The sequence below is a fragment of the Anas acuta genome, chromosome 2, assembly GCF_963932015.1.
Source record: "Anas acuta chromosome 2, bAnaAcu1.1, whole genome shotgun sequence".
NCBI lineage: Eukaryota > Metazoa > Chordata > Aves > Anseriformes > Anatidae > Anas > Anas acuta.
Genome location: NC_088980.1, coordinates 139,422,851 through 139,438,212, shown reverse-complemented (window position 1 = coordinate 139,438,212; position 15,362 = coordinate 139,422,851). Strand labels below are relative to the sequence as shown.

The 15,362-nt window shown below is 35.2% G+C and overlaps 1 protein-coding gene across 2 annotated transcripts in view; it reads left to right on the top strand.

The window, feature by feature from the left end:
* Positions 1-15,362, top strand: part of ANGPT1 (angiopoietin 1) — a 184,945-nt gene that overhangs the window by 115,856 nt on the left and 53,727 nt on the right. For both annotated transcript variants that reach the window (XM_068672497.1, XM_068672498.1), the window contains one exon: positions 4,087-4,188. In XM_068672497.1, the coding sequence (XP_068528598.1) occupies positions 4,087-4,188 (102 nt within the window). The remainder of the gene's footprint in view (positions 1-4,086; positions 4,189-15,362) is intronic.

The following is a 15,362-nucleotide window of genomic DNA, read 5'->3' as shown; positions in this document are numbered from 1 at the left end:
GACAATGGCGCTATGGAAGCTACTCTGTGTTTCTGCTATATCACCATTTGCAGACACTGTTATCAATCAATACAGGCAGCCCAAATCAGCTAGTATCATTGAATTATTTTTTTCCTGGAGGTTTCCCGTTTTTAGCAAGAAAATGTGGGAATGTGTGTGAGTATGTTGAGGGGTTTCTGCTAGCACCTGTTTCTGTCTTGCCCTAGTGATAACACAGCAAGAGCTGATCCTGAGCATGTTCCTGTTAGTCAAGTGAGGAGTCTGATTGCTTTAACAGATGTTTTTTCAGACATTAAGGTTGTATTAGCACTCTGCAAGGTAGTGCTGTGCAGAGATAGCTGAACTAATTCCAGCTGAGATAGCTTAAAAATCACATCAGTGCAGCACTGTGCCAGGACTAATTAGCCCAGAGGTAGCACCATACTGACACAGTTAGATTACTCCAGGACCCAAACTAATATCCCGATAGGTATTCTGTGGAGACATACTCACATGTTTAAAGCAGGCTTAGTTACCTGGAGTATCACAATGCAATGTACAGTTCTGACATGTCTTAAGAGGCCTAATATATTCTTGCCTTCTGTAATACTCACAACCACTGTTAACTATCTCATTTATAGTAATTTTGTATTTCGTGTTGCAAAAACAGACCTTCATTTTATATTTCCTAAGGGATACTTACTAGCATCTTGACATTCAGTAGAAAATATCCTTTCATCCTCTATATAAATGTTACTGTCAGTTCTATTTTTTTGCTCTTTATTACCTTCCTTACCATTTATATCCCTCATTTTTATATGCATAAAAATGTAACTTGCAATTTTTCTTTCATGTCTTCAGCTTCAGCGGTTTATTAGCTTAAAGTGTCTTCAAACCCTGCATCAAAAATAAGTGAATCATTTTTTTTAAAAGGACCTTAATAATATTCCATTATTATTATTATCATTATTTAGAAGGGAAGAGAAAAAGGGGGAAAAGAAAAAAAAAAAAAAGAAAAAAAGATTGCTTTAAAGTACTAAGCTAATTGAATGGCTGACTTTGGAGTCTGTGTGTGTGTGAGTGCAATGCCTCATGGTGTTTGACAGATGATTGTCTTTGGGTCACAGTGACAGCAAAGGCAATAAGAGTCCTCTCAGTGTCCCGTAAAGCTGAGGTCAGCTACTGGGGAAACAGTGGCTGATGAGAAGGGGAGGGGCAGTGAGGGTGAAATTGTCACTGTTTAGGGAGCTGAAGGAAGCCAAGGGGACAGCTCTAGGAGTGCTGATAACATTTTCCCATGGTATTGGACTTTCTTGCTACTTGCTCTAACATCCTCCAAAGTTATAAAAAGGATGACTTCTACTAATTTCTGTGTGAACTGCACTGAAAATGTCATGTTAGTAGTGGGGTGTTTATAGCTGTATCCTTACAACTCTGCAAAAATTCTGTGTTGGCATGAACTCAGTCTTCAACCTCTTCTGCCCTGCTTTCTGCCTGTGGACTGCCTACCAGCTTCACATTGATGACTTCTCTGAGTGTATCTGCCAGAATTTTAGCCCGTTAACTACATGCAGACCACATACACTGTGGAGACTGGTTCTGGCATGCTTGCCAACATCCTTGGTATCTGCGTAGTAAAGACATTCCCTGAATCACAAATGGCTGATCTTGAGCTTGTTGCTACAGGCCAACAATGCAGACTAGTGTGCAAGCACTTAAAGTACAATATGAGGTAATCTCTCTCCTTTTGTCTACTTTAGAATTGTTCTGATCTTTAAATGGTTATTGTAACGTTTATAATAATTTAGTCCATAAAGTTTAAATATGTACTATATGTACATATGTAAATATGTACTAATAATCCCATATGTACTAATAATCCCATATGTACTAATAATCACATATCTAATATGCCTTAATATGCCTTTCAATAGCTTGGGTATTTTTACCCATGCATTTAAGGAAGACAGTAGTGCACTGCTTTGGATACCTTTTTAATCTAAATTGTGTTCTTTAATCGATGATAAACTCAGAATCTACAGATGAATAAAAATTCTAAATCATTTTTCTTCTTCCTTTTCTTTTTTAGTAGAGGATTAAACATCAGAACATGTTAGAAAGTTGTTTAATGGTTGAGTGCTCTGACCTTGTCTGGGACAGAAGCCAGTCCAGGACACTTGTTGGCTAGAACTATAAGCAGCAAACATCTATAAGGAGCTTGGCACTCCTGCTAATATGGCAGGTGTTTGCGTCTACCACCATGTAAAGTGCCAGACCACACAATGAAAGCTAGTGAATTACGTGCTGCTGTAAATCTTTCTTTCACTATACAGTTTTCTCTTTTAATCTGCTATATTATTTAAAAAGTACCAGAGTATTTTAATAGGTATTTTGTTATATTTTTGAATAGAAAAAGACTTACACTTTTTTTTTTTTTTCTTCCTATCTTTAAAATAAGTAGTCTTAATACAGATGAAGATTTAATGCTTTAAAAATTGGCAGAGGATTCATAGCAGCTTGAAATGACTTATAAGGAAAGTGAATCCATCATTTAGAAATTCTCGCTATAAATCAGTCTAATAAAAAATAAATCCTGTAGATAAATGTTTTGACTCACAGTGTCTTCCCTGAATGAGGAATAGGGCCAAGAAGTTTGTCAAGCAGTCCTTTGTGTTTTTTTTTTTTTTTTTTTTTTTTTGTGGTTTCTCTAAATCAAGTTCACATGCTTGCACTGTTCAATATTCTGTTTCCTTCTTATACCTACACTGGGACTTCATTTGGCATGCCTAGAGAAAATTAAAACAAAAGCACTTGCACTGGATTACTATGACAATGCTTATGACTAGGAAATACTTCAAATTGTTTTGCCTGAGGGTGGAATATGGCTGTCTAAGGAAGATTTTTTATTTAAGTGTATTGGATACTAACCTTCAATTTGGCAAAGCAACTTAAAGCTTTAAGTTACTGTCCAGTGTTGCCTTGTTGATGGGAATGCCAGAAGCTAAGCAGGTAGATGACACCTCTTCGACCCTCTTACATATTAACATCTTTCTTAAAAAGGTGAATATAACAATACAAGTGCACAGTCAAATGAAATTTAGGATAGCTGCAGTGCCATTATGTGATGGATGAATACCTGGGAATGAAAATTTGCTTCAATGAATAGCACTGAGAGACTTAGTTGGGTCTTAAAATCAAGTGTCCTATACTAATGAGTACTATCATTTGCCACACACCAAGAAAAGTGAATGGCTAAGCAGTGTTCATAATTTTTCATAATTTATCTTGTATAATTTAAAAAAAGATAATATAATTAGTGGAAAAATAATAAAAATAATAATATTTGTTTTTAATATTTAAGATTGTTAATGGATTTCAATTGACACAATATTCTAACATCAAGCTTCAGCAAAATTGTTAAACTGTTAAATTACCCTTAATACACAGACTTTCAATATCAAAGTTAGAATTTTATCAGTGCAATGATGGCAGGATATGATCTTAGAGGTTCAGCATAGGTGTTAATGTGATAAGACCTCTGTACTTGAGTCTGTTCCTATGTTCTCTGTCATCCACAAAACAGGTTAGAGTGAGATCAATTATCTGTGTTTTCAGACACTGCCTGACACACTGACACATTACAATGCAAATCAAACCAGAATAATCTCATCTTTGCTACATTTTTGACTCCTTGAATTGGTATTTCCTGTAAGAATTCCTAAAGCTTCTTTCTTAGAATGTGATATAACTATAGGGAACATTATTATCACTGAAAAACACACCTCTGTTTGGAAGAAGTCAGAAGTTTCAGGGGAACTGCAGAAAAAGTACAGAAGGAACATAAAAGGAATGTGAAGAGGAAAACTGAGGATGCTGGGGGAGGTGATGGGGAAATATTCTTGTGCAATATGCTGAACGAATAGGAAACTTTACAGGGAGAATTACTCTGAACATAAGAGCTCAGAATGTTCTAATGAGGGTTGTGAGAATGAGGCATGAATCCATAGGAAAACAGACTTCCTTAATGCCATTATTCACATTTTCGCCCCTCTAAAATGACAGAATTCCAAAGCAAGTATCACTTCTTTTTTTTTTATTACTGCACAGGTCTTTTGCAATATGGAAATAGCTGGAGGAGGATGGACAGTTATACAGCACCGAGAAGATGGGAGTTTGGATTTCCAAAAAGGCTGGAAGGAATACAAAATGGTAAGGTGAAAAATATGGAATAGCTGTACAGTTAGTTACATTTCAAATAGTACTAATTGACAAATTGACAAACAGTACTAATTGACAGTACTGTCTTATGCTGATAGGTCTGTCTATAATGGTCTGATGTAGTCTTTTATGAGCTACCTTTTTCAAGTCTGTTACTTTTTTAAAGTCATAATATTATTTTTACTCAATTAGTTTGGTATTATTTCCCATGACGTAGGCTTTCTGTCAGATCAGTTACTAAGTTTAAAATGAGGTCATGCTCAGGCATGTAAAGAATATCATTGTCTGCCCTTCTGAAGTTTTGAAGTGCTTTGTTGGTAAGGTGTAATGAGGATGTGATGATGTTCCTAATGCACAGATATTTTTGACTAAGGGGAGCTCCTTCAGAACTTGGAGCATCTTAGATAGGAATGAAGAGTTTTACTTTTACTGGGGTCTATCCCAAGCCATACAACACCTCTGCCAATCAAGCCAATGTACTGGAAATGTTGATACTTCAGATAGGATTAAAAGAAAATAAATAACTTACCAAATTACAGATGCCATGACTTTATCTGGCTATTTTCCCATTACAAACTCAAAAAAATTTTACTCCAAACAACTTCTGAACTTTTCATTTGCTCCCTGATCACACTTCTTGATGGAGCTTCTCTTTTTCTTTGAGTCCCCACAGACTGGCTTATATTACAGTGACATTCCCAATGAAATTTTTGGAACTATGCTATCAGCTTGGAATAGGAAAATCTTTTTTCCAATGTTTTTCAAAAAACACCATATGAAAATAGAATTTAGAATGTTTTAATAAGAAAACAATCTTACATCAGTAATAATTTATATGGGAAAAAGTTCTTTTATGGAACTTATTATTTCAGAAAAAAAAAATCAGATTATTTAACACCAAAATGTCCTTTTGGATTCTATGGATCCTTTGTTTTCAATATTTGTATATCACTGGAAAATATAAGCTACAGGGATAGAATTAGCCATTTGGGTTGTTGACATCAGATCTCTCCTGCTATGGAAAGTTAGACGATGCAATCTATTTCATAATATATGTGAAGTAAAAATAATATTGAAATGACAAATATTTTTGAATTTATTTTCAAAATTGAACACAATTTTTTAGAATTCATAAAGAATGAAAAATCAGATTCTGTTTGGAGTTTTAAGTTAGCAGAAAATTTGAAAACTATTCTACTCTATTTTTGTTTGGAGTCAAATAAATTTTAAAACATAATTTATTTGGGGAACCAGAAATTTTAAGATTATCTTAGTTTTACTTACAAGGAAATTAGAATTTGTATATGCAAACAAACTTGCTCTCTACATATCTGTTGTTTTAACTTATAGACACTACATTAGTTATTTGAGATTTACTCTGGTATTTTCTCCTGAGAATTTTCTTAGACCACTTAAAAATAACAGCTCTTCTATTTAAAAGTTTCCTTTGCAATGGTATGAACCTGTTAACAGTTATGAAGTTTTTGTCTGGTTCATGCAGTCTGAATTAATTTTGCTTTTCCTTACAGATACCATAGTCTTTCTTATAAGAGATACTTTGTTTATACCAAACAAAAAAGGATCTGTTTTGGACTTTTACTGATAATTATCCTAGGAGTAATAAGATAAGTTGGGACATAGGTTTGTCTCTGCTTTCTGAACCGTTCTACTAAAGTAACTAATTGAGGTCCCTAGCTGTGCATATTTTATACAAACAAATGTTGGATGATGGAGGACAGTGGAAACTCTGCAGATTACTGAAATATGATGGACTATGAGCTTCAAGAACATCACTGATGTAATAATTTCCTCATTGTTCAGAAAGTGTGTCCAGGTTTTATTAGATCACATCATAGCTCCTTCTTGACATATCTACCTGCTCTTTCTTCCAAAGGAAGCGAGGTAGTAGGGTAGGAGATGCTATGTTTCTTAAAACAAGTTCAGACATTGCTTTCCAGATTTGCTAAAACATTCTTGTTTTGCTAGTAGTTCACTAGGGCCTCTAATCTAACTGAAATAAACAATATCATAACAACATAATAACAACAATAATAAGCCTCTGGGGGTTCTTTTACTTTAAGTGCATTTGGTTCTTATTGGAAAAGAATCTTGAAAACTGTGGGAAATTTTCAGTTAAAAACAGGTACTGACTGATAGCTTTTGAGCTGGGACTCAGGCCACCAGACTGCAGTACTGCAAGTACCCTTAGAAGTTACTGGCTTGTCCGGTTTTAGGAGGCCATTGCACATTTTCTCTGACTAGAAACTGAGATCCTTATAGCAGGTAACTCAGAAAGGGTGTATCATAGAATGAATCACAGAATGGCTTGAGTTGGAAGGGACCTTAAAGATCATCTAGTTCCAACCCCCCTGACATGGTCAGGGATGCCACCCACTAGATCAGGTTACCCAGGGCAGCATCCAACCTGGTCTTGAACACCTCCGAGGATGGGGCATACACAGCTTCTCTCAGCAACATGGCATAATGTCTGCAAAGGTGAGTGACAGCACTGCTGGGTTACAGGAATTACCCAGCACCAATTCACCCTGCAGACAGTCTTTGAGACGATCATTGTCTTTTATTCAGTTTCATGCTGGTGCCCTCAGTGTACATAGAATTACCTGAGTTTCTGTTCAATTTTCCAGACACCAACACAGGAAACATTGATAGAGAGATAAAGTAGCTATAAATATTTCAAAATTAGGAAATACACAGCTCAATCCGTACTTGAATAAGCAGAAAGTCAGTGATACTGCAATAATAGTGGCATTGACATTTTCTTCTTTTTCTTTTGGCTCCATTGCTACAGGTGTCCAATCTTACTCTGGAAAATAAAATCAATCGTTCTTTGGTACCTAAAACAGTAGCTGATGAATAAAAAATCTCTTATTCACTTCTATTCTGCTATACAAGACTAGCGATGCCATTTTCTTTCTCAGTGGCAAAAGTGCTTACCAGTATTGTTCATGTTTGGCCTCAGTCATGTGCCATGCAGTATAATTCTTGCATTCACTCCTAAGAACTCATTTCTGACTACAAATTCTCTTCAACAATTTCACTTTTAAATATTCAGATATACAAATTTGAAGAAATTCAGAGGAAAACCTTTGAGTTCCTCCTCCTGTCCTTTTCTTACCAGTATTTGCAGTGGATTTTCCATGTTACTATTTGTTTCTTATGAAAAACGTATAAAGTTGAGCATCAAGTAACTCCTTTAACAACAGCAGCTAATATCACCCTGAAGCAGTTTTCTACCATTTTTCATACTTCCTTGTTTGAAGTGGGAATTAGAGTTATGACTTCTGGAAAGAGAATGTCTTAAAAAAAAAAAAAAAAAAAAAAAAAAAGTTGCTTACCTGAGCCACTTTTATAAAGGGGGTTTCTACAGGCTGAATTTCTAAGGCAGTTTCCTGGCTTTTATTAGGCGGTCATTAGCAATAATCACATCCAAACAAAGTATTAGGTCATGTGCTAACTTGGCTATTGAGACTCCTTGCTCAAATTCCAGATTTTCAGTTCTTGGATAACTATACCTTTCCCAGTCATTGTCTCCATTTTTGCCAAATTGGGTGATGGATATTGGATTCCCTATTCTCTAGCCTTTCAGCATGCCTAGTTTAAAAATTTCCATGAATCTCACAGAAATTATTCCATGCTCAATATCTAAACATTCACTATCAGTTTCCAAGGGGGATTCTAGGGAGCCAAGTCAACTGGGGTCTTCCTCAGACCTTTAAAATATTTTCTTTCTTTCTGTCATTGAGTAAAGACTCTCAGTAGGTATTTGAAATTGCATGCCTTGGCCAGCTCACAGCAATCCTTTTCCTTGCCTTTTTTTTTTTTTTTTTTTCCCATGCATGTCAGTATTTAACTGTACTGCATGCCTTTATTGCTACAGTATTGCCATTTCCTTTCTCTAATGAAAGAAAGCTATCACTTTCTTAATCGTTCATAATGTCATGATCTAGATTGGGATCACAAGTGTATATTAGATCCACAGCTGCATTTCTAAGCTTTATGGTAACTACCCCCTATCTTCGTGACCAGCAGCTGGTTTTCTTTCAGTTTTTTGAGGCAAGAATGAACCACAGCAGTAAATTTCACACCCCCTTAACCTCATGTTCCTGATTAGTATCTGAGTCCAACACCAGTTCAGTGCTTAAAACAAATGTTCTGCCAATTTATCTTAAAAGTCATCACTAGCATCTGTGTGTGCCTGAAAAGCACATCTACATTCCATTTGTGTTGGGATTTCTTCTTTTTTTCTTCTTAAAGATGCTGGGTCAGATTGATCTTTAGCTGCATAGTACCTATGTGGTAAGATGCCAGAGCAGGATAATTTTGACTTTTTCATGGCCTAATGAGAGCTGGACCATAGAGGTGGTTATCAGAACTTTCTCAGGAAATATTTCTCAATGCAGCTTTAGTGGGCATTTGGATTATGTTATCTGGAATAATCTGACTTTCGTCAGAGCCTCAGTGAACTATAACTGGTGTAGCAAGTCTTGTGAACCATGTCTTATGCTTACCTAAAAGACATCTGAACTCCTCTATACATTGTAAGTACATCTTTAATTTTCTTCTTGGCATGATGAAAATGAAAATGCAAACCTTTTTGATATGGTTACTACACATCATTTCTGTGAGTAAGTTCTAGCTCAAAGATAAGTCTCTCGCAATTTCTTGGAGACTGTCTGTCTGGCAGCAGTCCAGTTAATGGTTAAGTTATTCACCAGTCCTTGCAAGTCTGAATGTAAGCTGTGTATTTAGGCTTCGGAGTCTGCCTGAAGTATTCATAGCAAGAGCTACTGCTCCAACAAAGATTTTACTTCTGTCTGCCATGTTCATTTTGAAAACTTCCAGACATCACTTACATTTAATTTTTATTTTCAAAGTGTCTAGGTCCTGTTTTAGAAGGTGGTCTCCTAACTCCTTTTGTGGTCTCCAGCTATTCCTATGTTCACTTTTGGTACAATTGTTTCTTCCCACCTTTCAAATTATCTCCGAATTCTGACTTTTGTTTTGTTACATATTGCCTCAGTAGCAATATTAACTTGATTTTTTTTTTCTTTCTAAAAATAAGTCCTCACCACAATTAACATTGTGTTTGACCTGAGCCAAGAGGCAAAACCTCAAGCTGTTGTACTGTTCCCTTCTGGAACATTAATTGATGATGAATATTTCTCTGTTGCAATTTTGTCCATTTACAAAGAGTACGCAGATTACGCAGATTCCTTTTTTCCCCAAATACAAGAAACAGTGAAAAAAAAAAATACAGACAGAGCTCTGCCCCCTTCCTGTCATATTAGATTATTATGTTCATCACTTTCTCTTTCAAGTGAAGCAATGCACAAGGCACATTTTTAAATTGTTTGTGTATGCTTTATGATTCTTGTTCCATTATTTTTGTGGAGAACAACTTCAGATGTAGATGTGTTTATTTTTAAAACAAAAAATACATAAACCATATGGTTTGGCTGAGTAGAATGTTCTTGACAAAAAAAAAAAAAAAGATAAATTTGAATGCTCATGTTATGGAAAAAATATATTTTGTAGTCCTCAGTTTCATTAAATTTAGTTATTCTAAATTATATATCTTCTTGTGGGTTATCAGTAATTAAGCTGTTATGCATTGATATGGCCACAAAATCTTTACACCACTCATACAGTAGTCTAATTTTACTGACACATTTCTGTATTCCTATGTTCTTTGAAACAGAGCTCACATACTACCAAATAACAGCTCTGGAGATGGTTACACTGCTCTGTCTGTGACTATTCCATATTAGATGATTTTGTTGAAAGCACATTTTTTGAATCTTAATTGATGCTAATGTTTTCCCTTTAGGGTAAAGAAAAGCAATTACTGTGAGCTAAATAGTATGTTCTATTGCAAGCATATAATGTAGCTCACTGGCTTCACAGGATGTCAAATACAACAATGGCTACTGAGACTAACTTCACCTATCTGTAATGATACATGTAATAGCTAGAGATTCCTAGCTACCAATGTGCCTGTGGTTTTACAACAGTAAGATGTAAAACATCTTCATTGATTTGGCTTGAGCTACATTCAAGTCAATCTTTTATTTTCTTTTTTTTTTTTTTCTTTTTTTTTTGGTCACAGACGTTAACTTAAGGAAGCATAAGCCAAGCAACAAAACCATAACATGCATACATTACCTGAAAAGTGTGATCTCTGACTGCTCTCGTATTAGAAGAAATTTTCATCTCCACTGTTGTTACCCCAAAATCATCTGACTATGAAGGATCACACCAAGGGCAAAGATATGCAGCTGCTCTTGATAACTAGCTAACAGGATATTATAATATCCTATGACTTTCTGCCAAGAAGGCCTGTGTTTCCCTGTTTTGCACAGAAGGGATTAAGAGGATGGTGGTCCTACTTGCATTTGATTCAGTTTCTCCTTCTTCAACTCCTTTACCATATCTGTGCTAGCACACTGAACAGAGCTATAGCCTAAGTGTGAACACAGACTTTTGACACAAAATCCACAATGTTAATTTTTTATTGGAGTTTTGGTCTGACTTAATTCCCTAAATTATGCCTAAGTAGTTAGGAGTAATGGGCCATTCTCAACTGGCAGTTTGCATAAGTTTGCCTTGTTTTCAGAGGTGAGAAATTTTTGCTCTAAGTACAAATTATTCTATTCTTCATCTCAGCAACAAGGCAGGGACTTGTTGCTTCAGTAGGGACTTCAGAGCACACATCAGAACAGTTTCTCTTTCCTTCTGTGGCTAAGTGAAACAGGTGTGAAGAGAAGAACTGCTGGATCATAGAACATGAAGCATTTTGAAGATGATATGGGATTAGGACAAGAACATAAAAGGTTTCCTGAAAGCAGGAGAGACTTCAGAGAACTACCCGTGCTCCATCCATCTGTCTGTCTATATACCTCTCTGTAGTATTGGAGACACATCCTATACTTTACTTTATTTTTTTCTGCAGAAACCAATTCACTTTTTTCCCTGGAAGTAAAGAATTATATAAAAGACATTGCAATATCAGCATGGTTCTTCCTGAAAAATGGAGGAAAGGATGGACCTGTGAGAAAGGCAAGAGCTCGGGAAAACATGTCCTCAGAAAAGACAGAAGGCGTGCTGCTTCTGTAATGGAAACAAACAAGATGGGAGGCAAGGGGGAGAGGGAGAGGAGTAGAATTATTATGTTAAATGGATAAGCTCATGAGAATTAGGAGTGCAAGGGGATAAAAAAGGCACACTTCAGATACGAATAACTGTGACATAGGCACAAGTACATGCCTTATGATAGTACATTTCAAAGTCATGAGTTACAAATTGTCTGCATCTGAAAAAGCCATTTACTTCAAGAGACTGGGATATATGGCATGGAAGTCATTTGTTTCTTTGAAATATTTACAAAGTAATTTGAATATAAGGAAATGATTTTTAGTGACTGGAATGTGCATTAAGATATTCTGTGAGTAAAGCCTTTCATGGAGACCCACAACTCTTTGATAAAGAATTACATGTCACCCTACTTTATTAAAAAGTCACTTCTGACTTAAACTATTACTCAGATGATTATTACTTTCATCAGTGTTATAGAAAGAGCCAGCATGTTCTCTGCTTCTGCTGAGTCTAAAGCATGTCCAGTGGAGACAGACATGATAGCAAAATGATGAGAGACTATTCACTTTTATGAAAACATGTTCATGAAAGTAATCGGGTTCTGACGAAGGCTTAAGCTACAGTGTGCATTTCTACTACATCTAAGGGAGCAAGAATGAAATCATATTTGTTCCAGAGAGTTTTGGATCACTAGACTGGGCAATGGAGCTGTTACCAAAGAAGGTCTCATCTTTACATTTTTTAATATTTTTGGATGGCAAAATTAAAAATAAATAAATAAATAAATAAAGTGTTATTTTAACAGTAGCACAGTTGTGTTACTGTGTTACACTGAGCAGTCTTTACTATGCAAATATTACCAAATATTAATACCAGTTTCAAGAGTGGTGTTGGAACTTTTGCTTACTCTGCCTTCAGTGCTTTTACACCATCAGGGTATGTTGATAAGGCCCATGTAGTCTTCCAGTGTGTTAATAGAACCATGCAGGTTATTCCTTACATGTAAGACTTTTAATAAATTGTATGCAATGTTTCAACTTAATTAAACAATTATTTATCTTAATTTTTAAGCATAATCATGGTAACAACCTTTCCTAGAATATCATCATTAAGATTAAAGTTTATTAAAGAAATTTTCTTACCAAAAATGAACATGCTATTGTACAACATCCAGGTGAGATTTTGAGAGGTTTTTGTCTGCATGTTTGCTTTTAATTAGCGATTTGAAGATTCAGCAGAGTTTTAGCAGAGATCATTAGGTATCTGCTCTGCTGGTCTCCAAATGACAGTTGTGTGCTTTCATCACAGCACAGCTTTCTCTTCAGGGAGGTGCATCTCCAGCCTTATCAGTTCCCTTTGGGACTCACCAGAGCAGTCCTTCACCTTGGGATTCATGTCATACTAGCGCTATAATTATTTAACTCTGGTGTCAGTCATTTTCTAGTGTCATTCAGTTATTAGTGCCTCAGTGATGCGCAATCTGGCTGGGCCAGATTGGGTGTTTGATATGGATCACTGGAGGAAAATTAGTTGTCTGGGGCACATTGCCAAGCCAGAGGTACCACTTGTTTGCACTTCAAACCTGAGCTCTGATGCTGGGATTCTTCTTCATGGGGCAGGCTGGGAAGTGTGTTTCATGGGAAACACACACTGCTGATACTGTGTGTGTTTGAAAGGGAAAGGAAGAAGTGAATTTAACTTCTGTGTATGTCTACTGAAACATTTGGTTTAGAATGAAGTGCTGCAACCTGAACTGCTGCAGGACATGAACAAGATTGCAAGAGGCACTTTTCAAACTTGGAACACTGGTGGAGACATTCGTTTCTGTATTTAAATTGAAAGTAACTTAAGTTTTGTTTTAGTCTTCTCAGAAGGTACCTCTAGCTTCCAAACATATTTTTAAAACTTTCCACCAAATATTTATGGCTATTTCATATAAATAATTATAAATATTTTACTAAATTTTTAAAGTTAACATTCTTTAACTCATTCATTCTTTGAGGAAAATTAAAGTTATTTCTATATTTAAATATATATATACAATGAATAATTTGACATGATGGAAATGGAGAAATAAACTGAATCATTTAGAATTTATCTTCTTAAACAAAATCCATTCCACATTCTCAGCTGAGGCAAAAGGAGCTGAATACACTTTATGTCTTCTGGAAGACACTGCTGCTTTAAAACACTGAATTATTATCTGCTTTATTCAGTGAATTGTCTGACAGGAGATGAACCCATAGAATATATTGACTGTGTCTGGTTTCAATTTTGTTTTGTCTATAAAAAGTCAAAGCTTCCTATGAACATTATCAGACAAAATAAATAAAGTAAGAGAGATAATTGTTTAATGAACTTGAAGTAACATGATTCAAGCAGAATACCCCCACAGCTTTTGCCAAACCTAATAAAACTCTTTTGCACCCTACTTATTATTTTTGAATAAGTATCAACTCTGTAAATTCTTAAGGTCATTTTTTAAACCAGTACTGAATTCAGCTTCTTTGTACTCATGACTGCTTTAGTACTTTTGTCTCTGTTAATGATTGTGCAATTGGAAATGAGCTGATATTGAACCCGGATGTCATCTAGAGTAAATATTATAAAATATGGTACTATTCTCTATGATTCTGGGTGCTAAATGCATTAATGTATATAACAGGAAAATATTTTTTTTTTCTTTTTAATTTTTTATCATAACAATTGGGCATTGTGTCTGAATATACACAATTTAACAATTTACTATATAGCTGTAGGTGTAAAGAACCTTTGCTTCATCCTAGTACATATATGTATAATAATATGTATAATTTCTGCTTTCTTTGGTCTGAAAACAAGTTGTGTTATCATGTCTACAAGAACAATCTATTCTAAATGTAGTACAAGGCATTACCAGATTATTCCTTTTTTAAAACAAAAACAAAAGCAAAAACAAAACATTGACTTATTTTGATCTTTTACATCTTTTTAATAACTTATTTTTATCAAACTTGGCCAAAATACAATCATAATGCAGTTTTTCATCAGCAGCAAAAATATAAATGTTTCCAGTTTGTGAAAAATAAAATGAAACAAGAAAATAATTTATGCTAGGTCAGTGTATATAGATACACCGTAGATATTTGTGTATCCTGCCTGTGGCTAGTGGTGGGCAGTTAAGAAAGCATGTTAGTGAATGCAACCAGTCTCCCAGCTTCCATAGAGTGTTAATGAGGAAAATGTATGACAGCTTTGAAAACTTCTGGAAATTTCTGGCTTTTCCCTATTATGATAACCACTCTTTTGGGAACTTAAAGTGTCTGGTTTGCCAGTCATCCCAAAACCTTTTGCAGATTTTAATGGAAAAGCAAAATTAGTTTTTTGGAATAAAATATAAAGCTTAAGGAGTAAATCCCTGTACTTGGAAACATATAATGGACGAAATATAGAAAGCTAATGACAAAATAGTGTCTCTTAGTCACTTAGAATGCAGTTTTGGAACAGTACTTAAAGCCCTCTGGGTTTTAAAGGGACGTAAAATGTAGTTAACTATAAACACATTCACAAAATACAGATGTTCCTTCTCCTAGTAGATTGATAGCTGAGGATAACTTGGATCACCTCATGCGCTTCCCTGAGTTTAAGTGCAAAGCTTTTAACATGAAGTATCTGTTATAGCCATATGAATAAATAAAAATTAAAAAAAAAAAAAAAGTAATAAAAAAAAGACAAGTATGTTGACAGAGTCGATATCTAATAGGAAAAAAAGAAAGGTATTTAATGACAGGTGACTGGTTTGGGTCAGGAATATGTAGCTTTTAATTTTAACTTTTAAGATAAAACACTATGCCCAAAGCTACTCTCAAAATGAAACTTCTAGTCCATAGAAATTAACAAACATGGTTTTAGGCAAGGCTGAAGTCATCTTATCACTTGACGCCCCACAGAGTTGAGCAACAGTATGGGCATATCTGTTCTGTTAACTAAAATGCTTGGCTTTCATTATTTGATTTTCAGTACTGAATGATTACTGAATTGCATCATGAACAGTAAGACTAATGAGGTCTTCT